This window comes from Schistocerca piceifrons, chromosome 3 (assembly GCF_021461385.2).
Source record: "Schistocerca piceifrons isolate TAMUIC-IGC-003096 chromosome 3, iqSchPice1.1, whole genome shotgun sequence".
In the NCBI taxonomy this organism is placed as follows: Eukaryota; Metazoa; Arthropoda; class Insecta; order Orthoptera; family Acrididae; genus Schistocerca; species Schistocerca piceifrons.
The window spans coordinates 647,670,654-647,697,440 of NC_060140.1; the positions used below are offsets into that span (position 1 = coordinate 647,670,654).

The 26,787-nt window shown below is 37.6% G+C and overlaps 2 protein-coding genes across 5 annotated transcripts in view; one reads left to right on the plus strand and one right to left on the minus strand.

Moving 5' to 3' along the window:
* Positions 1-8,993, minus strand: part of LOC124787615 (protein LSM14 homolog A) — a 190,009-nt gene extending 181,016 nt beyond the window's left edge. For all 4 annotated transcript variants that reach the window (XM_047254375.1, XM_047254374.1, XM_047254373.1 and 1 more), the window contains exons 1-2: positions 8,764-8,993; positions 8,342-8,496 (exon numbers count right to left, since the gene is read on the minus strand). In XM_047254375.1, coding sequence (XP_047110331.1) covers positions 8,342-8,496; positions 8,764-8,884 — 276 coding nt within the window. In that variant the 5' untranslated portion in view covers positions 8,885-8,993. The remainder of the gene's footprint in view (positions 1-8,341; positions 8,497-8,763) is intronic.
* Positions 8,994-9,153: 160 nt separating this feature from the next.
* LOC124787616 (cytochrome c1, heme protein, mitochondrial) overlaps positions 9,154-26,787 on the plus strand; it is a 42,139-nt gene continuing 24,505 nt past the window's right edge. Inside the window, exons 1-5 of the mRNA XM_047254376.1 lie at positions 9,154-9,259; positions 9,550-9,600; positions 16,222-16,370; positions 16,453-16,585; positions 24,471-24,635. Coding sequence (XP_047110332.1) covers positions 9,185-9,259; positions 9,550-9,600; positions 16,222-16,370; positions 16,453-16,585; positions 24,471-24,635 — 573 coding nt within the window. The 5' untranslated portion in view covers positions 9,154-9,184. The remainder of the gene's footprint in view (positions 9,260-9,549; positions 9,601-16,221; positions 16,371-16,452; positions 16,586-24,470; positions 24,636-26,787) is intronic.

Sequence of the window (26,787 nt, forward strand, 5' to 3'; positions counted from 1 at the left end):
TATTGTTTTTTCGTCTACCAAATTAGATACACTTTTCTTTTGTAATGCTGGTGAAATTCCCTTGTTAACAAGACTTTCTGACAAATTCATCACTAACTTTTCGCTCGACTCCAAGAATTCGGCAGTAAAACGATAATCTTAATTTTATCCTCTTTGATTGAAGTACTGCATTTAGTTTTTCTATCAATCACCCTATTTGATTGTCGAAGTTCTAGAACTTTGATCTGTTTTAGTACAAATTTTATTTTGAAATGAAACTTCCAAATTCTTTTTGACTGTAGCTGCCACTTCCTCAATTTTTGTATTCAGGGCATTTGGTATTATCTTAGTTTTCTAATTTTACTAGCAGGCGATATACCCAGGATTCACAAGCTGTACCTACTTTTTTAATGGTTGCTGGTAAGTCACAAAATTCTGTATCTGATGTTTCCCTATCCTTTCTCTTGTGAATTACAAATATCTTAGAACAACATGTTGGACACAATGACTTTCCTGCTATGAGATTGACAAAAGGGCTTTAATTTTTAGAGTAATGATCAAATGCTATTTCTCACAGTCCTTTTATTATAAGTTTCTTATGTTTCTCAAAAGGGTCCATGTAAGACTGACCAAAACGTGATGAAATTTTTTTTAAGTATTTCATTTCATGGTACTATCATGTTGATTTGACCTCTGGGCCAACTCTCAAGTAAAACAACACTTTCTTCTTCACTGTAATCTTCAATTAAAGTTATGTCTTGAGGATACACTCCACACACACTTATGACATGCCTCATTAATAATAACACTAACAGAACAATGAGACACCATTTTTCAACTGCACACTTCAAGAACCTCTAAGTGTGAATACACAATTGTTGGTGTAAGGGACAGGAAAACAATCAGACTTTTACAGGCTTACAGATGCAATTGTTAGCCTTATAAAACAATTACCACAGCACTGTTTCGACAAATAATCATTAGCTAGTGTAATGTGGTGTGTTACATTATGCAATTGGTATACTTTACTCGATTAGCCATTCCAGATATCGCAGATGTTAAACGTATTTTTGTCTTGTTTGTAATCTTTTTACTTCCAATTGAATCTAAAAGTTGAAATTTATACTGAAGTTTGATATCATAAATGTCTTAAGTATGAAATTTTCAGACTTATCTGGTCCCCCAACAAATATACTACAGGCCACAAAATGGAAAAATTAAAAATCCATTTTTTAGAATAGAATATTTTTTAACTAAGCTGCTCACCATTGATACTCTATGCAGTGTAATAGCAGAAAAAATTTTAAAGCTGAGAAATTAATCTTTCTTTGGAAAACTACTGCTCAAAAACAGAGTTTAATTTGTACCTGATAACTGAACTATTAAAAATATATTAAAGAATACATTCAGCTAAGTGATAATAATTTGTAGCCCAGAGTGTGTTTAACTAAATGCATTTTATCTGAAAAGCTTAGGACAATCTACTACTGAAGAATTGTAAAAATGTAGATGCTTACAAACAAAAAATGCATGCAGCCTGGAACAAATATGGCCACCATTTCAAAATATTAAACAATAAATTTTTAAAAATATTTTTGTGACTGCTAAACATTGGGGAATTCACCCAGCAAATATAAATTTTTCCTGAGCTGGTCAAGCAACCAGTGCTGGACCACTTGGTATGGATTGACCCAGTAAACATATAGCCTAAGTACAATATTCACTGAACATTTCACTTCTGTTTCACTATCTGACACCCTACACCTGACTTGTCTTAAAGACAAGTTCACACAGAGATGTATGACACTGAAAGTAAGATGCCATTGACAATCTTTTGAAAAATGTTGACGGACTGAAAACGCATGGAGCAGCGTGGGAGAGGGGATTCTAGAGCCAACCATGTCTACAGCCAAACTGATGGTTACTCTGATGTCAGTAAAATGCATCGAGACAAAAAATTCTAACTGAATGTGGCAGACTATTGCTATCATAGTGGTGGATCTTCCCTTCAGAGAACCTTGTGTTAGTGGACTGAATATATACTGGTGAGCAGCACCTCCATCAGTGTGGCTGGGTTTAAGCCTGCCAAGCCTACGTGGTCGATCTGAGTGACTGCAATTTTTTGTTTGCCACTTCCAACCATTCAGATTGCAACTGACATGACTATCAGATGAGATGATGTCATGCAAGGGGATAGCACATCACCCCACAGCATCACCCCTACTTTTTTCTTAGTCTGCTCTGGACTGCAGTAGTCCCTATATCCAGATGTCTTGACATCAATTTGTAGTGTTCCGGAGAGCGCACTTTGAAAACCTTATCAGAAAAAATAAAGTGCATTCCTCTGCTGCGAGCATTCTGTACATACAATAACTGAATAGTGGGCATACTTAAAATGAAGGAACATTTAAAAAAAAAATCTGGAGTACAAATTTTTTGTACTGCATCAAGCTTAAGATAACTTTGCACCCCATAAGACACCAAGGCAGCAACTTATCTCTGACTGTATATTCAGAGGTCTGATATATACATATACAGGGTGGTCCATTGATTGTGAGCAGACCAAATATCTCACGAAATAAGCATCAAACGAAAGAAGTACAAAGAAACTTTTCTACCTTGAAGAGGGAAACCAGATGGCACTATGGGTGGCCCATTACATGGCACTGCCATAGGTCAAACATATCTTTTTTTAAATAGGAATCCCCATTTTCATTACATATTTGTGTAGTATGAATGTTTTAGTTGGACCACTTTCTTCACTTTGTGGTAGATGGCACTGTAATAGTCACAAACATATGACTCAATTTTAGACTAACAGTTGGTAAGTGGTAGGTTTTTTAAATTAAAATGCAGAACGTAGGTACATTTGAACATTTTATTTCAGTTGTTCCAATGTGATACATGTACCTTTGTGAACTTATTTCTGAGAACACATGCTGTTATAGTGTGATTACCTGTAAATACCACATTAACACAATAAATGCTCAAAATGATGCCCATCAACCTCAATGCATTTGGCAATACGTGTAACGACATTCCTCTCAACAGCGAGTAGTTCGCCTTCCATAATTTATGCACAAGCATTGACAATGCGCTGACGCATGTTGTCAGACGTTGTCTGTGGATCATGATCGCAAATATCCTTCAACTTTCCCCACAGAAAGAAATCCGGGGACGTCAGATCCAGTGAACGTGCGGGCCATGGTATGGTGCTGCTTCGACCAATCCATCTGTCATGAAATATGCTATTCAATACCGCTTCAACCGCACGCAAGTTATGTGCCGGACATCTACCATGTAAGAAGTACATCGCCGTCCTGTCATGCAGTGAAACATCTCTTAGTAACATCAGTAGAACATTATGTAGGAAATCAACAAACATTGAACCATTTAGATTGCCATCAATAAAATGGGGCCAATTATCCTTCCTCCCATAATGCTGCACCATACATTAACCCACCAAGGTCGCTGATGTTCCACTTGTCACAGCCATTGTGGATTTTCCATTGCCCAATAGTGCATATTATGCCAGTTTACGTTACCACTGTTGGTGAATGACGGTGCGTCGCTAAATAGAACGCGTGCAAAAAATCTGTCATCCTGTAACTTCCGCTGTGCCAAGTGGCAGAACTGTGAACGACATTCAAAGTCGTCGCCATGCAATTCCTGGGGCATAGAAATATGGTACAGGTGCAATCGATGTTGATGCAGCATTCTCAACACTGACTTTTAGAGATTTCCGATCCTCACATAATTTGTCTGCTATTGATATGCGGATTAGCCGCGACAGTAGCTGAAACACCAACTTGGGCATCATTTGTTGCAGGTTGTGGTTGACATTTCACATGTGGCTGAACACTTCCTGTTTCGTTAAATAACTATCCAGCGAACGGTCCAGACACTTGGATGACGTCGTCCAGGATACCGAGCAGCATACACAGCACACGCCCATTGGGAATTTTGATCACAATAGCCATACATCAACACTTTATCGACCTTTTCCACAATTGGTAAACGGTCCATTTTAACACGGGTAATGTACCACGATGCAAATACCATCCGCACTGGCAGTATGTTATGTGATACCACGTACTTATATGTTTGTGACTATTACAGCACTATCTATCAAAAAGCAGAAAAAGTGGTCCAACTTAAACATTCACATTTCTTTACGTAGTACACGAATATGAAATAAAAAATTGGGGTTCCTATTTAAAAACCAGTTGATATCCGTTTGACCTATGGCAGCGCCATCTAGCAGGCCAACCATAGCGCCATATGGTTTCCCCCTTGAAGCTTGACAATTTTTGTTCTTTGTAGTTTTCTTGTTTGATGTTTATTTTGTGAGATATTTGGCCTAGTCACTATCAATGGACCACCCTGTACATCTGTGAGATAGTCTATAGCATGTATCCCAAATATCTTCGTCACATAGGGACAGTTCCCCAGCCACTCAGCTTGCTTATACTGCCACACTATATGTGAACAACAGTGACAAAGCTAAAATCTTCAAGGCCTGTCAAGCCAGATTGTAGCACTTCTGAATCTGGACTCTAAACTGGGTTGGTCCAATAAGCTCCGGTTAATGTCTAAATACTGTCAAGATGTACTGCATTTTAACATCTTTATATGGGAAGTACCTGCTGCGCCATAGGTCACTGCCATTATCCATCATCTGATGAATACCCTATAAAACTGCAGGAGGTAGACCTGTTAGCTCCTACAGTTTTCTGCTGAGATTTTTCAAAATATTCAGTGATTTGGTGCTCCTTGTTTACAGGTCTTCCACGTGTACAAAGCCCCTTGGTTTGTCCATGTGTAGGGCCAAGAAAGTGCACATAGCCAAGGAAATTTAAATACTGTATCCCATCTTTAGCTGTGGTTGGTTAAAACTTCAGTGAGTGCAGTTATATTTAACACTGTCTTCCCTGGTGAGAACCTAAAACCAGTTTCATTGGCCCAACCTTCCAGGCTCCTGATAAACTGTAGCTGTGTTATTAGATCTGAGGATTACACCATGAAGTCATCTGCAAACAAAGAACACTTAATGGGGCTCCTGAATGCAGGCAATACCACTGATAGTAATTGCAAACAATGTGACTCAGTACACTGCCACACCCCTCTCCTGAAAAAAGGATTCAGACAAATCAACACTATCTTTAATACCTGTCCTGCAGGAAGGATTGAATAAGAAGCAGCAATGTCCACATAGTCCTGTCCTGGCAAAAGATGATGTACCCTCCCACTCCAAGTGGTGTATACACTTTTTGGAACACACACACACACACACACACACACACACACACACACACACACACACACACACACTGGAAGACACTACCAACCCCAATAAGATGACATCAACAAACAACACACTCAAACTAAACTCTGCACCGTCATGACGTCACACACCGCAACACCCTTACGTCACGGGTCAAAGCCGACGGGCAGGATCAGATGCCTCTGTTGACCCAACCAATGTTAGCAGAGTTCCTTGGAGAATAAACAGCCTTCCTTATGTTATGGGATATTTCATGCCTTCCATTGAAGGCTGTCTAGTGTCCGTGGCCCTGCCAGTAGCTATGCTATCACCAGCATCAATGAAGCACACAATTCCACCCGCCCAGAACTCAAATTGCCTATAGTATACAGTCCTCCCAAGCGGGCAAAGAACAGAGCTCACCATAGCTTCTTTTCTAAGGCCCTTTGACTCTAATGTTTCTGCACCCAGGTCCTCTATTAACGCTGCTCCTGAGAAAACCAAATTAAGCAGTTTACACACACTGAAAAGTTTTAGAAACTACAGCAGATTTAATGTCTTACCAAAACATGAATGAGGATAACAGATGGGGGCCAAGAAAATCTCACACCTTTGTCAAGAAAAAATCCCAGCATTCACCCTATATTTAAAGAAACATAGAAAACCCCTCTCTAGATGGCCAGAGATATTTCACAAGAACCTCATAGAAGCAAATCTTGTACAACCACTGTGTTACCTTACTCTACACAACTACTCTGCAATTCAGTGCCTGGCACCTTGTTCACATCAGGAACATCCCACTCAACTGGAAGTGGTAGGAATGTTCAGTCAACTGAACCTGCCAATACAGCATGCATGCTTCATCCTAAAAGAAAACTTAATGGAAACAATTCTTTTCACTTTTATTAGCTTTGGAACACCAGTTGTGACCACCTTATCTGTAGCTTAACCAAAGTACTAACTCAGTTTACACTGGAAGGCAAGTTACTCTTGTGTTGGCAAAGCAGTATTCAGTTCCTCAGTTAATCTGGACTGTTTTCAATGTTGTGCTGATGACCTCAAGACAGACAACAAAAACGTACTTGTCCAATTTGCACCAGCTACTCTCTGCTCTACTGAACAGTGCTAATCAGTTTTATGAAAGGACAGTCTGCAACTTTGATTTCACCAGCATTAAGCAAACAAACCTGGCTGAACGTGTTGTCACAAAGATTAGATGGAAGTGACACGACTGATCTGCTCCACTGGGTATTCGTGAGTGAAATTTAACAAACTGGATGTTAACTACAGTACTACAGTATTTTGAGTTCAACAAGCTCACCCAAAAACCTAGATATGATTTGATTGAATTTAAACTATCAGAACAAAGTTTAAAAACTATTACCCAGCAAATACCTCCCTTACTTCAGTTACCAATTATTCATGTGTGTGTACTACCAACAACCATTTCATTTCAGTAAAACTTCCTCCTCCACTCCAGTCTGTGCCCTGGAATGTGTTTTCCTGCATTCCTGTCAGCCTCAAACATACATTACTCCACTACTTTCTGATCAGTATTTTTTTTATTGTCACCACCACCAGTCATTGTCTTCACCTGTCAAACACAAAGACTGAACTTATTCTATGGCTTGATAATTTGTGCTGCTACTTTGTCAGTTGTTCTGCCCTCCCCTGATCAACAGGTGGGTACCTCATCCTGTGGTATGGTCCTTTTTAACCTTCCTCAAGCTATCAAATCTCTCCTCCCTGGAGAGAAAGTCCCTAAAGCTAGGACACCTATTTACATGTACCATCACCACTTCTGCCTCATTTCATACAATCTTACTTTAAAGCCTACTTTCAAACTGGCTGTGTTAAGTTTTTACATTTGCTGATTTTTATCTACATTTTTAAGGTAAACATTACTATGTCCACAAAATGAAGCCTATTCAGGTTTGACCCATCAACACATTCTATTGCAATTCCAGTTAACGTGAAAGCTTAGAACTTCTTGGTTGATATAGAATCTGCTTGCCTCATTCTTTCAGTTCTAAATCTGACACTATCCTGATGCCTAATGGAGTCTGCAATAATGACAGTCTCCCATTTGCTAATGTATATTGAATTAATACTTTCTGAAGGCTTTTGTTAAAATAAGAAGCCTTTCAAAATTATGATTCCCAGGGATTGTGGTAACACACTCCCTTCCAATTCAACATTTGAAGGGCCCATTACACTACACTTATAAACAGTAGCAGCTAAAGAGAACCTACAAGATGACAAATGAAATTTATGTCTGTTCTTGCTTAATCATGGACCACACAGTGCACAGCAGCTTTTAAGTTTACATGCAGGACATCAATACAATAGAACAATTTTCTTTCATGTCTATTTTGCATTAGACATAGAACAGCCGATTTTTCCTGAAAGTGCTTGGCACATTTAAATTGAACAACAGGCATTACCTTATGAGGACTTATTACCTGCACTAAAAGGTCATTTAAATCACAAATCTAAGTGATAAACATTTCAGTAAGGAGTCCACTGACGACTATGCCACATGTAAATTTGAGTGGCACATGCATTTTGAGGATGAGTCCACATTAAAATGAGTTACAGTTTGAAACTGCCCAGAGTTATTGAATGGCGTTTACTTTAACCAAAAGGCCTGGTCAAAATGTTTAGTACCAATTACATGACCAACACAAAAATCAACAAGTGAAACTTTCGTAATGTAACGTGGATTTATATAAATGATACAGCAAAAGTAATTGCTGTAGTAAGCCTAAAACAATAGCGAAGCTTACAATTTCGCACTTGGCAACCCACGGTTTCTAATCGATGTATAGTAATAATTACCATCATAAAAAGCTGCGAAATAAGCATTCCTAGTCCGCAATCTGCTGAAACTGAGAATTTAGGAAAAATCTCTTAAGCAGCATCATTAAATGCAGGTAGCCGTTTCAATGTTGACAGCTACTGCCGATTTATTAAGACTGTTTACAGACAGCCTAAGAAAAGTGGCATATGCAGCGCGTCCTACGATATCAGATGCATATGATGATGACGGGGGACGGAAAAGCTGGAAACTTACGGAACTTCCACCAGTTTTAAACTTACCTGAACGATGGCAGGATCATTTGGAAGAGGTCCGACATTATTCACCACTCTAATGTCTTTTATATCTGAGCCGCGAAACAAGATGTAATCATAAACTTCATTCTGGGGGGCGACGCGATACTGCGTCTCCCGATCCTCCGTCCCAAACGAGCGGACTAAAAATTGTGGAGAAAATATTTTCCGCGTTTAATTTACAGGTACTAACAAATTTCTTAATATCTAAAGTAATTTCATACACTTTCATTGCACGCATTTCCTAGAGACACGAAACAAAACACATCTGAAAACATCTGTCAGCAAATGTCATAAAGACTATAGCTAACTGATGATTAAACGTTGTTAGCCTACGTACAAGTAGGTTTTTAAATACACATACATAGAATAATCACTAACTGTTACAAAATACAGTCAGATCTTTTTACCATTGGCCAAAGCAATTGTGCACTCTTGTGGATCGAGAGTGAATAATCTTCCTTCATAACGTATATCTGCCTTCGATATCAAACTTATCTTGCTTCCAAGTTCTGGCATTCCGGTACTCATGTTGTATACAGATCGTCCCTGCAATCGTCAACTGCGACAGTTCACAACTCCCTTCCGCATCTGCACCACAAATCACAACTGAGCTTCGTCGCACGCAAATGGCGACCAAAACTTTTAATGACGTCAGCTAAAGATAGAGAGCGCATTTAAAATAAAAGCTCTTTATCGGCATTCATACAACAATGAATGTGCAAATAAAAGCAATAACTGATTTTATAAAGGCTATTAACTTATTTTTCTCACCCTTAAAAATTAAATAACTTAAATTCCATTTTGACTACATTGGTGGTCCTTCTGTGCATGATGGCGGCTACTGTGGGTAGGGTTAGCGGAGTAAGGTTGCTTAAATCGAATTGTAATGTTTTACGATCTCAGGTGAGTCAATAATATATTTTCTCGTTGTGTATTTTAAGATGTTGTATAGGCTTATCCACAATTAAATTAAATGATTATATCCTTTCAAGCCCCCCGTGCACATCACGGTAGCACTAGATTTAGCTGAAGGGTAAAAAGGTTCCTTGTGACATAATGGTGTGTATTTGATAATGAAGGAGGCCTTAAAACTCAAAATATGCACAGTCTTTCTAATACGTTGCAAACTACTATATTCATCACTTGGTTTGCACGAGTAATTGTAAGTTTTCTGAATCGTCTTGTGCTTGCAGGTTGCCAGCATCTCCACCGCAAGGACGAGTTGGTCCAGAGGGAAAAAAGCGGTCAGTATTTTAGACCTTTAACTACTGTTGTTCATTTTTATTGTGCGTCTGTAGTACTTTCTTTGTGGTGTCACGTTAATACAATCATTTTCTTTCTTTAATGTTTGTAACTTTTGCCCTCATGTTTTTTTTTTAACATGATGGTGCTAATGAAAGGAAACATTAAATTGTTCGCAAGAAAATATGATTAAAGTAATAAATGCGAATTCTGATTTTATGTCTGCTTAATTCGGTTTAAGTTTCAAAAGATGATTGGTATGATTTTTTTCTCTCCCTAAATGAAAATGATACAATAACTTACTACTTTCTATACAATCGCCAGCAGCATTTTTAAATATTATTTGGGTGTAGAGTGATCATTATTGTCTTCTGCAGAAGAGCTGAGATGTTGCAGTTAGTAGGACCCCAGGTAGAGATCACAGTTTGGTATGACCTATTTTTGTCATATAGTGGGACACTAAATCTCCAAAGACGAAGCTGTAGGTGTAAAATTATTGATAAGGATTTACGTAGGTGAAAAAGAAAAGGCTGTGCCCTCATCACTGTGGAATCCGAAGGGCACACATTGCGACTTATCATTACCAATATATAGGTGTAACCTGATAAGTTTCTCTATCACTTATTAAACTGTCTTTATCAAATTATTATATAGAGCCTTATTTATAGCCTCCTGAGTGTGTAACATGTAGAAAAATAAAAATACCAAATTCTCCTCCAAATAATTTTGTAAAGTCCAAGATAAATCACAAAAATGTTCATTTTTTAAATTTCATTCACTTGCAGCTGATACTGAACTTACAGTAACAGCTAAAAGTGAATATGATGCTATTTAAAAATTTTAAACTGTGGGCACCTATTACAAGAAAAAATTAATCTTAATTCACATATTTAGGTAATTATTGCTTGATACAAAGTCATTAGTACAGTTGTTAGTCGTCGCTTGCAGGGGTGAGATAGGGGTTTAAATAAGATGACTAGACTGTGATCATGATTGCTTTTGTCTTTTAACGTAAATAGCTTTTCTGTTTTCTCTAGTTCAACATTATGTCTGATAGAGCAACACAAGTTTAATATTATTAATGGGTGGATGTTGACCACTATGTTCCAAGTGTCTTTAAGACAAGTGCTGTGTTGCATATAGTTGTATATGCTCAGAGTTACCTGGAGAAGTATTTCAGAATGAATGGGTGGAAAATCCAGGATGGAATAATGACAATATTATAAAAAGCATAATGGCTACTCAACATATAGTGGTAATGTTGTTGCTGTCAGGTACAACAAAAAGACTACTAAAGAGGTGAGCTTTTGGCCAAAAAGCCTTCTGAATTAGACACCTCCCCCCCCCCCCCCCCACACACACACACACACACACACACACACACACACACACACACACACACACACACACACACACACACACACACACACACAGAAAAAGTAAACAATGATTTCTGCCTAACAGTAGAAACGAGAGGTTAATTCGAGGATGGCACTACACACACACACACACACACACACACACACACACACACACACACACAACTGAGTGATATCACTAGTTCTTTATTAGAGGCATGCATTGAAATATTGTGCAGATAATTATATGTAATTAATGTACCCAGGGAGGAGACAGCAGTCTTAATCTATCAAATAAGTTTTTTTATATTAAAAAATTCCAGTCTAGACACCAATTTTTAGTATATAATTGCAGCACAGTGACTAATTTTGGTTGTTTTGTACAACCATATTCAGATCATTGAAATCATTTTAAAAAAAAAGTGGTGAACACACATTCAAAAGAAGTCAACATTAAATGTAGTCGTGCAATGAAATGCATTCTTATTGTGGGCCAACAAGACTTGTAGTATGTAGTTAAAAACTTCATCATTAATGAGCCAGATTCTGAACCATAATCCTGTAAGAGTAGAGTAACAAAGAAGGAAAATTGTCATTTGCATTAGCAAAACTTGCAGTGCCAATTACGAGCATATGATGAGAGAGTTGCTAATGCAGCTGACTACAACTGTGACATCCACAGGTGGTTAGGCTGTGAGTGGAGGTATTGCTGGTGGTTGATAGGTTTGGTATGGATAGAGGTACTGATGTAGTCATATTTAGGGTGGAGGTTGAAGGTTTTGCATCTGTTGGGCATTGGTGAAGGTAGTGTTCAATAGCAGCAAGGCAATGGGAATTAGAGATGTTAGTGAAAAGGGATCAGGGATCAGTAGTGATAAGCAGGGCACCAAGTGGTAAAGGAACAGGAAGTGTGCCATTATTCCATCCTGGGTTTTTCATTCTGCATTTATAACATTGTTTCAGTTGCCACCATTGTCAGATCAGAACTTTAAATTGTAAAACAAAGTTGATACTAACAATGAACTTTCTTTTGCAAGTTTTAAGTTTTGAACCAATGACAGCAAGCAGAATGTTACAGATAAAGACACATTAAGCAATTCAGACAGTTACATTCACAAAAACTAATCCTGTCATTCTCTGTGACCTTAGAAATGTCTTGTGAGTAAGATAATCTAAGTGACGGAAACAACACTGTAAAACTATTGATGGCAGTGAGTGCTCTTTTGAATCATATCTGTAAAAGAACTTGAGTGACAAACACAACAGAGACATTGGTAGAAATAAAACTAAAATTGTAGTGAGGAACAGGAAATAAGGTATGCTTAGAGATTCAGTACACGGGCTGTTTTTGTTTCTGGCATGTTTGATGCCAGAGGCATTTACATACTATTTTAAAAATGCAGTGTTTGATGACCATTAGTGGCTCAGGCATAACCAAAACATGTAGGTTAATAGCTTATAATTGGGCCACAGTCATACACAAACCTGTTAAATGAGTATGAGAGCTATGTTACTTAACTATTTACACATAATGAAACTTGATATTTAAGAGCTATAGTTGCCCATGTGTATAGCTATCAGTCTAAATTCAGTTGCTAAGTCAGTCAGAAACATCAGTTTAGTGTGCTTTGTTAACATGCTTATGAAAAATGAAATTAGTTTACTTGCTTTGATTTCCTAGTATTGCAGCAGAATCCTTTGGGCTAATGCATAAAGGTCAAATAAACACCACTAAAACAAACATTATCAGTATTTTGAGAAGTTTATAGCAAAACTTACTTTTAGAAGCTTTGTCAAAGAACATTCATATGGGCCAGTGCATTTACTCTGTGATGGCATTTGAGGTCATTGAAAGACAAAAGTCTCTGATGCACAGTGATTTGAAAATGTTTTTTATATAAACTTTGTATCCTTTTCTAAAATCAGATTTCCCCCCCCCCCCCCCCCAAAGACTTGGAGCGGGGAATTGAGAAAACCCTTAAGTGTTCATTTTCTTCCTGTTGATATAGGGTCTACATTAGTAGCATATGGTATCAATTAATTGGATTTAGTCTTTCCTTCCAAACTATTTAATTTTGTGCATGTTCTGTGTATATTATTCAGGACAGCTCTGTATTATGTGGAAATTTTCAGACGGTTTACATACAAGGTAAATTTTTTTGTGTGAAAACATGGCTAAATGCTGGGTATTTACATAACTGTTATTTTTATCTGAGTCTGCCGTGAAATTTGATAAATATAACCCAATATTATAAATACTGTCTATGCAGAAATTCATGTGAGGAAGAGGAGGATGAGAAGCTGCGAAGTAGAAATATAATTTGCATTTGTTTTCAAAACTTCCATTTTCAAGCAGGTCTCCACTATCTGGCTTTTGAACCCTAGTTACTCTTTCCAAATCATGCCTGATCCTTCGCAGCAAACCTTTAGAGGAGAGTAAATGTATTGAGACTTGTTATGTGTAACTTTTAAGTAGTTGCCCACATAAAGTTAAAGAATGGACTTGAGACATTTTCCTTACATCAAATTTCTCCCTGACATTCTCCAAAATATTAGGCTATGTGACATCAGTGAATGGAAGTTTGCAAAGCAATTAATTGTTTAACATTTTGCTCAGCAAATTCAGTAATTACACATAGAGCAAATGTAGCTAGACTTAACCATTTGAGAAAATTTTGTCGTGTTTTCCAAAGCAGGGGCTGATTAATATGTATACCTAGAAATTTAAAGATTTATTTTCTTTTTTAAATTTCCTTTCACACATTCTAGTAGCATTGGTGTTAATTGTGATGATAATGACGCCTTATACAGAATTGAATGAATAGAGTATTTCAGCAAATTACAGGTATCATTTATAGAGAACCAGTCAATAATACTTTCGAATATTTTCTTTGTTGCTCCTTCCTTGTTGCAGCTGTGTTTTGCTTTATTATTATGATTGTAGCAAATAGCATTATTTCTGCTCTACTGGAGTAACACTGAAAGTGACCAGTACATAGAAAGAGCAGGAGTGGTGCCAGAATTGAATCCTGTGGAACATCAGTATTCATTTGTTCCCACTCACCATCAGAAGATCCATCATGGGACCTGCATTAGCTAACAAGACCATTTGCCCCCATCTGTATTTTTGGTTGGTTGATTTGAGGGAGGGGACCAAACAGCGAGGTCATCAGTCCCATCAGAGTAGGGAAGTTGGCCGTGCCCTTCGAAAGGAACAATACCGGCATTTGCCTGAAGCGATTAAGGGAAATCGTGAAAAACCTAAATCAGGATGTCTGGATGTGGGTTTGAACCTTCATCCTCCCAAATGTGAGTCCAGTGTGCTAAGCGCAGTGCTCGGTGTGTTTATATATGTGATGACCCTGGAATGTCAGTCATATGATATGACTGTTGAGACATATAAGGGTAACTGTTTTATGACCAGAATGTATTCAGTAGTATTCGTTTGTATGAGTGACCACTTCATAATGTGATAAAACTACCCATGTTTCCACTACAGTTGCAGCCAGTCTTCATCAATCTCTCTAATGAAGGCTGTCTGCAATGGTAATTGAGTGAGGTAGTTTATCATGACACACACAATCCCAGTAGAATGTTATTAAAGTCAATAAACATATTTCCTTTCACAGTTTTTTGAAGAATTTATGAACTTAAGGCTGAATTTGTTGCTTGCAAAAAGTCATATTGACAGTAAAGTAAGGAGGAGGGTCTGCAGCTCGTGGTCGTGTGGTAGTGTTCTCGCTTCCCGCGCCTGGGTTCGATTCCCGGCAGGGTCAGGGATTTTCTCTGCCTCGTGATGACTGGGTGCTGTGTGATGTCCTTAGGTTAGTTAGGTTTAAGTAGTTCTAAGTTCTAGGGGACTGATGACCATAGCTGTTAAGTCCCATAGTGCTCAGAGCCATTTGAACTATTTTTTAAGGAGGAGGATGCCAGTTTTGGCAATTTTATTGCACCATTTGTTAGGGGTTAGTGAAGAGAAAAGTGTTCAGCTCATGTGCAATTTGGGTTTCAGAATAGATAATATTTTAAACAATGTTCAAAGACTAGTTGTACTTAACATTTTAGTTACTTACTTGCTTTCTGGATAAAATATTCTGTGTACATGTTGTGAATTGCTGCAACAAACAAGCCCATTGGAAATCAAGGGATGAAAATAGGTGAAGTAAGCAAGAATAAACTCATTGTAAGTGCTAGCTGTAGATAATATTCTGGTATTAAAGGTAACTGTACTCAGCTTCTATGGAACATTGTAAACCTGGGCTTTTATAAGAGCTAATAAACCTGGTGTGTGTACTTCATTCACCAACCAACCACTGGAACGATTTAGGAATTGAGAAATAAGGTTTATTGTTCTTTTACCTATAAGTAAGAGTGGATGTATGTGCCGATTTCAATATCAACTTCTGTAACAATTAGGGTTGTATTACCCACAAGGTAGACAGATTTAAACTGAGTTGTACAGTTGTTAGTAAGTGATTAATTTACATACTGCTGCTAAAAATCTAAGGGTTTTTGTTGTGCTAGCAAGTAACCAAAATGAAAGTGATGACTAACACAGATATTTTAAAACATTGTATTTCTTTTTGGGAAACTTGAAGTTCTAATGGAATAAAAGTCACTGTGTGAAGTGACATTTTCCTCAGAAAATATATTTCAGTATTAAAATTTAACAAAGTTGTGTGTACCATTGTCCGCTTCACAAGTGTCTTGAAAAACTTTCAGGAATAAAGCTATGTGTACCTGAACTAAATGCAACCTGTAAGCATATGATATACTCTCACAAAGCCTAATTTCCTCCACCAAGTTATATTCTGATGCTGACAGTACACACTAATTAACAGTAATGTATTATTCAGAATAAGCATTGAGTAATTGTTCACTTTCATATGGGGGAGGGGGGTCAGTAATGCAAGGTAATAACTGATAGACTTTGAATGCAAACTTGTGGCAAGCTTCTGTAACACTCACTACACCCAAGCATTGCATAGAAGCTCAAAAGAAAAGGTAATTCAGTATACACGAGAATCACTATCATATTCATTAACTCAATTTGATTTTACTATTCTCCCTGGGAAATAGGCAAAATAATCAACTCTTTTAAAACTGGAAATTCCTGGATGAATAATACATAAAATAAAGGAAAAGCAGCCACTCACATATTAGCGCACGTGTGCGCTTAGGTAATTTTTTTTTTTTTTTTAATGTTGCTGTAAAGTAAAATAAAGTAGAATGAGTGTGTGATTTTTTTTTTTTAATTTTTCACAGTTGGTGACTACAATCGGCATTGTAACGGGAGGAGTCGGCGCACTTGCCATTGCTCTTGATCGATCAGTAAAAGCAGCCGATCTAGACTTACACCCACCAAAACAGCCATGGCCCCACAATGGTCTTTTTCAGTCTCTTGACCATGCCAGGTAAGTACTTTGTTTGTGTCTGTGGTGTGTATTAAAAATGTATGTTACCATATTTCATTTTCAAAAATACATGCCTTTGCAGTGTTCGCCGGGGATACGAAGTTTACAAGCAAGTGTGTGCTGCATGCCATAGTATGAAGTATATGGCATACAGAAACTTGATTGGTGTTTCTCATACAGAAGCAGAAGCTAAAGCGGAAGCTGAAGAAGTTCAGGTTTGTGGTTAATTCTATTTCAGAAGTACAAAAATAAAAAAAGACAGTTTGCATGTAAGTAATAGGTTATTGTATGGAGTGTAGTAAAAGAGAACTTTGGCTGACCTTACATACATAGGTGTAGCTCAGTGTTGGGTACTCACCTTTTATTCACAACTATTTCCTTTGCATTAAACATAGGAACAGGGAAAACTGACTACACTTCTATGCTTAGTTTGATCCCATTTATTAAGGCATTCCAGAGCTGCAAAACAATTTGTCTTTGGAAACATTCAATAGCTGTCACTATTAGCAGTTTAATGCCCTTCCTGTGTGCCCCTCTGGGACCTGTCTAGTCATTTAGCACATTTAACTTTCAGATACCAACTGTGTTACTGTTTTTGTAGATATCATCATCCAGTGTCAACCAAACACGACAAATATAGAATAATAAGTCATAGATGTGTCGTGTATCTTTTAGTCATGAAATAAACTGCTCAAGAAAGTTCTGTACAATTCTCATGACTTCATAGTTCATGTGTTTTGCATCAAAAACCTCATTCTCTATGCTCTTCTGGCCTCAGGAAATTGGTATGTGTAGCCACCAGTGTAATGGAAGTGAAAGTAAGCCTGCGACCTAAGTGCAGGTCAGTGGTGTACAAGCTGCGTCTGTAATTGTGAATGGGGCAATGTGTACGCTGTTCAGTCAGCTGGCATACCTTGGGGTGTCGTTCCGAGCTTAAACTACATGTGTGTGGGGGGGGGGGGGGGGGGGGGTCGGCGTTTGTGGTTATTTTATGGCATGGATGGTTGTGAGCAAGTGTAGTTTTGTGTCGAACTGGCATGCACCATAGCAGAGTCATTCAACATCTATCGTGAGGCACAAGCCACTGCACTTACAGTGGTGACACAATGTAACAGCAGCAGCTTTAGACTACTCTCCTCAAATTATGGCTCATAGTTACCCCGATGACGATTCGGAGTACCATGTGCTGCCTTTTAGAGGCAACTGGGAGGGCTGTATCTACACAGGATTACACAGCAGCCTGTGTGTGATCTATTTGGCCTATTGGTATCCCTTCAGAAAGACAGTACAATCCTCCACCGCACTGCAGGTTTGAAAAAGGTGGTCAGAATGAAATCTTGATTTTGGTACCTGACAATAGGCATAGATGAGTGTGGATGCGGGCAGGTACTGTGACGAAGCAAGCTGGAATAATTTTTATTCCCCTCTTGTTTTGCCATCTGCCTCTTTAAATTCATTTTTTCATGTTTAACTAATTACATTAATACACATGAATATAATCTGCATTTTTATGAATGAGAAAGATTGGGCCATAGTTTTATAGAATGTAAAACCAGATCCAATATTGTGCGTAGTTTTATGTATGTAATTGGTTTTCTAATTTATTTTGACTGTTCCTAGTTAGTATCTTTTGTTATAGGGTGAAATCGGTAATTGTTTCATAACTTAGATTCTATTGTTGATGTATAAACAAATACAAATTCTGTAATAATTGTAAACATTTGGAAGACTAAATGCTAGTATTCATAAAGTATCTATTTGGCTCTAGTCGGAAACATGGTAGCAAAACCTGCTGTTCATTAATTCCAAAATAATTAACAGTTTTGTCAAAAGTATTGTATGTATTCTTACATTTGTTAATTTCATGATTTAAACAAATAATTCGGCCTAACTCTTGCAGTAGAAGAAACGGTTAAAAAGACGCAATTTTTTGATGTATTCAGTTAATTTAATGAGTTAAATTTTAATTGTAATTTCTGTAAACTTAACATCAAACAATGTGCAGTTTCAGCACCTGTTATTGTGATGATATATAAGGGTCCGATTTTTGGCCATGAGACAGTCAGTCCCACGGCTGAGTTTTGGACGAGAAACCTGTGCTGGTTAGAACAACAACAATGCTTCATATTAACTGTGGAATAAGTGTTAAACAATTAGTCCATGTGTAAAAACAGTGACAGTGTCTGCTCAGTATGTACCTGATTATTCTTAAAGAACTATGAACTTTGTGATTAGGTTTTACTGCATGTTGATGTTCAACAGAAAACTATTGTAGCAGTTTGTGGAGGTTCGCCTACAAACTAGTAATGAGGCTTTTGGGAAGTTTAAACAATAGTGCACTGGCCATACATAAATAACTGTGTATCATTAGGGGGCTGTGTAGACAGTAAAAGTAAAAGACTGTGCACCGCAACTGTGCATATGTTGGCTACATTATTTACAGTAGTCAGTGTCCAAATTACAAACCTCATATTTCAGCCAGTGTAGCCACGCAGTATGTCGACACTGAGGACAAATAAACTAACAATTAAAAGTAGGTGGAACTGCTACAGTACCAGTGTATGTCTCAAGAATGCCGCCCCATGATTTCATCAGAGATGGTGGTCATTCGTGTTACAGACTGGAATTGTGCATGTTTGTTGGACACCTCACATTGGTATTGGAGGGCTGTGCAGTATTGGGAACAGGATCCTCTAAACCTTTCGTTCAGCCTTAAAATTGACATTTTGGTGATTGTGTAGTCTTTTCAGATGATATTTCATTAGCACAGGCACCCATCTCGTGAACATGTTCTTCCAGGAAGCAGCACCCAACCAAGCATAATGACCTGCAGTGTCTGCTGACATATGAACCTTGTTGATAATGCTTGGGACTTGTTGAAGCTTGCAGTGGTACATTTTGGAAACCCCTTTCACATACTGCAGGGTCACCTTCGAAGAATGGACAGGCTTCAGTAGCAATGCCTTATCCACCTTGCGGACAGTATGTCAAAGAGGATCGTAGCATGTTACTGTGTGTTGTGTGCAACAACACAGTATTGAATACTATCCAGCTGCATATTTTGAGTTTACAAATGGAGAAAGTTCTTTATTAATAAAATTAAGTTGCATATGGTTTGTTCTTTCAGTTATTGGTGCCTTTGAATATAAGCCCACACAGCATTGCAGAGATTCATGTAGTTTGAAATTTCTTCTTCTCGACCTCCTCTCCCTACTTCACCCCTTCCTCTGTCTCATACATAGTTTTGATCATTTTTTAGTACTAAATCATCTACAGAAAGGAATGTTTACAATATGGGTTTGCAAATTTTCATCAGGGTTGTGTTTACTTCAAAGACATTAACCATAACCTTTTGCTTTCCTATAAAAAAAATTAGTGTAGTATGATGGAAGAGGATTGGTATGAGCTGTACCGGTATCTGTAGGCATCATTAGACCTATTGAAAACTGCAGTAAATTAAATTTTGCATGAACATTTAACTGCAAAAAAGGCTCATGGAAATTGGTCTGTGAAAAGAATTGAATAGTCCAACTGAAGAAATGCATCATATGCAGACATCATAACAGATGATGTAACTTGGATACATTTGTACAGACTGGAAACTAAGCAGCAGTCAGTCATTTGGGTGTTGCGACAGGGTGTATATGGCCCCAGACAATTGGCAAAAACTCAAGAATTTTTCATTGTTTTAGTTTTCAGTTAAATTTTTGTAATTTTGAGTAGTAAGAACTGATACTCTAAAAAATAATTTTACTACCTGGTAATACTGCATTAGTAAAACATAAACGAGGGAAATAAACCAAAAGCAAAACTTAAGTCGCAAAGGAAATGTGCCGCCTCTGCCATTTATAGCAACAAAACACAGTTCACACACAACTGTCTGCCACCAGCAAAATGTTTCAAAGGCTTTAGGACGAAGACTATGCAGTGCTTCTGATGACCGTGATGTCACAACGGTTTACATTAGGTTCATTTGAGCAGTTGCCAACAGGCTCATGCTCGTGCGCAGTTGAGTCTTGTATGAGCAGTACCTTCTCCCGCTTATGGCTATTGATGTACGGCTGTTAGCTGTATCAGCAGTAGCAACAAGGAGCCAGATGCTACCCAGAAAAAATTTCCGACGCGCGCAGTCTGCCAGATTCGCACATGCACAGAGCAGTCTGAGTTGTAGTGGGAAGGGGGAAGTCTCCATGTGACCCATTTTTAAGTTCAGTGATTTTGCTGTTTCCTCTTTTACAGCTCTCAAGTCAAATGAAAACAAAGCGGATTTCTGTAGCCGAAAGCTAGCAAGTGAAATCGAATACAATCACACAATTATGGAGGGCTAAACCGTGTTAGTAGTTTCAATTTTTCTGATTTTATTTTATTTCCTTGCTTTTGGCAGCCAAGCATTAACTGCCTTGCAGAACAATGAAGCTATTTTTGTCGATTTGCTAAAGAAATTTGTCTTCTATTAATCTTTTCCGCAGAGGCAGTGATTTTATTTGAAATGAAGTGTTTCATTCCACACTATTGGCTAGGGTCAACTGTTTGCTGAATTACAAGTGCCCATTTTTATGTTCTGGCATTGTATGCTGTTACACAGTATTAAAGAACCAAACATGAGATAATACAGTACTGGTATTCCAAGAAAATGTGCTGCCCGAAAACCACACTGGAAAGCTTAATATCAAGTTGGCGGTCTACTTCTTTGTAAATTGACAAACGAAAGTGCACTTTAAGCTGAATTATTTGTTCTAGGATGCTTACAAAATTCCAATGCCCTGATCACTGTTTTCTTTATGATGTAATGTAAGATCTCTTAATGCTGTATAGGTACAAACGTGGGCTTCCTACATCATAGTAACTGCGCACGCACAGTAATGACATTTTCTGGTGCTCTCTGATAACTGTTGAAATTAATTCTAACAGGTCATGGGAAAATGTTACGAATGACTGTTGAAAAGTGTTACTTTCAATGTAAACTTCATTTTACTCAAGATGAGTTATGTTACATGTGCAAATGTGCTTTGAATTTCTTAAATCACAGAGCTTTCGATTCTTATTTAAAGCTTAAAACTTTGAGGGCCAGCTACTTAGAAAAATTTCAAGCACAGAGGACCAGACATACTTAAAAGTTTACTGGCATACTTGTTGTGATGTATCTTAAAGTGTAACAAATGCTAAGAAAGATCAATATTTTATGGTAAAGCTTAGCTTATGTTGTAGCTACACTATGTATATTAATTTAAACCATAAACTTTCTGTATTTGTATGTTGGTGCTACTGAACAGTTACATTGCTATTGGCTGACTATATCATGTGATCTATGCTCTGAATATCTATCATCTGCTGGCAAGTCACATGACATGAGCTGCACATCACAACTTGATATAATTGCTTTGGGAACTAGTGTGCTGTGTTTGGTGGAATTCAAATATGTACTTTTATAATATAGAAATATGAAGTGTACATGTTACTCCACATCCAAGATCTTTCCAAAGCGCATGTTGTCTCCCTCTCTCCGCCTCTCCCTCCCCTTTCTTTCTACCCCCTTTTTTTGGTGGTGGGGGGGGGGGGTTTCAGGGGGTTTCATTTTCTAAAGTGCTAGGAAGTTCTACACTGGCATATAAAACCTTAACCATTCAATGAATTGATAAGTTGTATAGTTCCAAAGGAAAAGTATATTGTCACTTAACACAGAAAAGGTGTAGTTTCACCCAGGAAAAGTGTATTTTTAACCAGGAAATCTTTTTTTTCTGCGTATACACTCTGTACAAAATAAACTGAAACAAACCAAAGGTGGTTTGTTGAGCAGCTGCTTCCAAATAAATGATTGCTTTAGACCACAGGTGAGCAATCAGTGGACTGGATCTGGCCTGTGAAAGAAATTTTTTCATTGGAGAGAGAACGAAGCATTCACGTTGCTTCCACTTGTGATGCATTTTTTTTTATATTTTCTATTCTGTTATCGTTCTTCCAGTTTGGCTTTTTTTATAATACAGCTACTATATGTGAAGTTAAAGTGATTTAGTGTTTTCAACTTTTGAAAATGAGCAAAGAAATGATAGTTTAATTTATGTAGCGTTACAGAAACATCCCATGCCTATGCGAGCAAACATCCTAATGACTTGCTTGTGGCTAAAATCACTAAGTTAGTGCTAATTGCTTGTTGACTGGGATTGGTTGTCTTACTGTCAGACTCTCATATTGAGAGTAGTAAATAATTTTTGTCCATTGCACACACATTAGAACACTGTAACTGTTGAAACTGAAGGTCATTTCTAGTGAATTAATGGCAACCAGTTGCTTTTAAAGTTGTTTATTTTGCCATGATGACATTTCAAGTTGCTTCACACCTAATCTTCAGAAGTTTACATTTATTTACATGATGTGTTACATTGTTTCTTTACTAATGGTGTTGCAGAAATTTGCAGTGGAAATTTTCAAGACAGCTGTTGTTAAGTGTTGTAAGTAAAGAAATATTGTTCGTGACACTTGTGTATATAAATGTAGACATCTAAAGATGTGATGAATATAAAAACACAAGTTTAGCGATATCATTTGTTGGTGTGGTGTCAGGAAACGGGATGCCATTCGCATCAGTGCATTACCCGTTGAAAATTAATTTTACGGGTGCTATAGTTTTGATTTCATGCGTTGGGAGTGCTGTTGCCACATGACGGAACTGGCACCCAAGCTTAAGTATTTATAAAAATCAGGCCTGCGGATCACTGCCTTCAGGATCAAAGAACATTTAGTGTTGTATGGTATGCAGTTACTTGCTCGACACAAGTCTTTTAGGAAATCAGGAAAACAGAAAAAAAATCATGCCTCACAATGAGAATGCTAGCTGTCATGTTCAAATGTGAATATTTGATGAAGGAAAGCATCAAATTAATGCATTTTTATATCAAATTAAAAAAAATTGTGTACGATGAATTTATTCTGATCAAAAATCTGTTGAATTCTTCCAAACCCATATTGTTGTAGTACTGATGTCAGAATGGAATAACTGTTTCCAGAATTGACTTGAAAGCAGACAAATGTGTGTAAATTTTAAAGGCAAGGATTTAAGAAATAATAAAACTATTTGTTCAAAAACAATTTCTTCCATGATTTGTGTAAAACCTTAAAAGGTAGCCCATGTAAGAGTGCTGGAGGAGGATGTAGTTAAATTGTTCCAGCCTGTAGAAGTGTTTGTGAGAGTGATTGGAGAATTTGGGCAAGTGTGAAGATTGCAAAGGAGTTTAAGTTAGCGAACCATGAAGGCCAATGCTTGTGACCTTATGAAAACATGTAGTATGCTGGAAAAGGGATTGCTGATCTTCGCAAATGTGGCATACTGGGATGCTATCGAAGGCACTTTTCTGTGTGGAAGGCATCACAGCAACTGAAATGTGGGCATTGTTGACGATGGTGGACTTTATTTCAATGTAGGTACTTTTGAGCCATTGAAGGGGTGGTTAACATCAGAGAATGTGGTAAGCTGAGACAAAGAGTACAAGGAAACATACAGTTGAGGAGATTTGAATTATTTTGAGGAAGGAGGGTAATTTCTTTTTCTTGTGTCCAAATCGTGAAACGTAAGCAAAAGAAGGGGCACAGGCTGATGGGTGGCAAGTAATGTTCCCTCTGTGTGGCCAGTAGACAGTTCAGCATGTGAGGAGGAGCCATAGGTAGCCATGGTGGTGTTAAAGATGTTCGTATAGCTTCATCTCTAAGCAGATGTGGTTGTAGGTGGGATATAAGAGGACATGTTGGTAAAGGATGACGATTTGAATTTGGAGGTGGCAGAACTGGGGAATTTTTTTTGTAACTTCACAAATTATGGAGAAGCAAGATTGAACATAAGTAATATGAAAAGGTTATGACAGTCTGATGTATTTGCTGAGCATTGGAAAAGCAGGAAGGAATTATGATATTAAATGCAGTATAAACAGAATCCAAGTTCTATTATATCATAGTATTCTATGTTTATAAATAGTCACACTTTTTTTAAAAAAAATGTGCAAAATAGAAATAATAGGGCAAAGTCATTGAGAAGATGACTTGCCTCTACAATTACATTTATTCCAGTTATTAAATTTCTTTAGTTGATTCATTTATCTCTTCATATAGGTTCAGGATGGGCCTGATGATAACGGCAACATGTTCATGAGGCCAGGTAAATTGTCTGATTACTTCCCAGATCCATATCCAAATGAAGAAGCAGCTCGTGCAGCCAACAATGGAGCATATCCTCCAGACCTGACATATATAACATCTGCACGTCATGGTGGTGAGGTAAGATAAAGAACTGCAAGTTGTAGTTAAGATGAAGTGATAAATAGTAACAGCCTTAACATAATTTGTACTAGTGTATTGTTCAAATTTTCAGTGCCCAAATGATCATAATTTACTGCAGTACCACCATTGTATTTTATATCACAACTTTAGTTCTTAAATGCAGTAATGACAATATTGTTTTATTCTCATAATGGAAGCTGGAATGAAGTTAACCAATGCCTCTTAGGGGCATGTGGTTATGAAGGCTGAACCCAAAAAATAAAAAAAATTTACCAATATGTATTTTCCACTGATGGAAGGAAAATGGGGAAATTAAAACACTCAACCTTAGAATTGCAAATGGTTTGAAAGGTATTAACTGTTGCCTATATTATAGATAATTTCTTCATGAGGATAATATATTAATCTGGAAAAAGTTGAAAAAATTGAGAAAAGTGAGTGAGAAGTGAACAGTGGAAAGCTGAGAAAGTTAATAAATTGGGTAAAAAAATGCTGGAGGGGGTTAATCTGTAACCAGAAGTTCACAATTTCTGTGCCAGGTATTATGATGGAACACTGTTACATTGAGAACTGTTGACTGCTGCTGTTATAGGTATGCTGTTCGATGTAAAAATTGCAACTTGATGCAGGTGGCATCTGAAGAAATTCAGATTAGTGTGAAGTATGCTACATGCTTGAAAATGAAGTGGTTAGCTTTTCATACAACCACACAAAGTAGGTAGGAGTAACAGCATCTCAGTGTTGTACATAAGGAAAGATTATGCAGTGGTTCTCTTATTCTAATATCTTCATTCATAAGAAAATTCTGTAAGGATGGAAACACTTACCAGCGCTTGTTGGAATTCACAGGATAGATCCCGTATTGGTCAGGATGCAATGGCTGTCAATGTGAAAATGGGATTTGGTAGGTTAAGGATGACCATACTCAATACCACCAAGGTTAAATGACCCACTTCACTACTGCCCAATAGGAGATACGAATCTGTTCACTAGGCCATGTATAAACCTACAGCCATGTTGTGCTCTTTTAGTTGAGAAGTGGCTTGCTTATAGCAAGGCAAGTATACACACATACAGCATGATGTTATTTAAAGCGCCATGGACTGTCGGCAGTGATACTGGAAGCAGTTTGCTGTTTGTGCTACAATCACAAACGAGCTTGCTCAGCAATGAGACAACTTTGTTTGGTCTTCTTGTGAGCAACAAGGTCATTTTGGGACTGCACAAAATGAGGCCTAGTAGCACTTAGTAAAAAGTAAACAATGTTTCTTTACCTTGAAGCATATATTTTTCAACATTCTTTATTTCTACCTATTTACTGTGACACATTTGAACTGTGGGTTTAGAAAAATTCATCCTTTTTTGTTATATATTTGTTTTTTCCAGAGAGTAATACCCATGAATAATGAAGAGACAACCATACAGTTTCTAAATAAATTGATTGTATATACACCAGTCGTTATTCTGGTGACTGCAGTCTATTGTCATAGTGTATTATTGCCATAAAATTTATGCCAGTTAATTGTCAGATTATTTGGTAATTTTAGTAGAGCCTAAGAAAATAACATTCTTATGGGTTAATTTGTATGTGCAAACTGTATTAGTTATGCAGGAGAACTGGTTGGTATTGAATGCTATAATGTGTTGTTAAGTTCCATAAAAAAAAACTATTCTATAATTTAACACTGGAAAGCCCAGGATGAAAGAACAACAGTATAGAAAGAATAGGTTGGTACTCATCACATTCAGAAGGCACAGAGGGGCACCGTGATAGACAGCTAAAATATTTAAACTTTCAAAGGCACGCTCTCTCTCTCTCTCTCTCTCTCTCTCTCTCTCTCTCTCTCTCTCTCTCTCTCTCTCACACACACACACACACACACACACACACACACACACACACACACACACTGATTGTGACTGCAGAGGCTGCAATAGAATCATTCTGCAGTCAACTTCAAATGCTGGTTCCCTAACTGTTTCTAATACTTTTTTCGTTAAAAGAATGTCATCTTCTCTCCAGGGCTTCCCATTTGAGTTCACGAAGCATATCTGTAATAACCATATGTTGTTCAGATCTAGCAACACACCTCTGAATTTCTTCAGTGTCTTCCTTTAATAATACCCGCCTGGGCTCCCAAATAGTTGA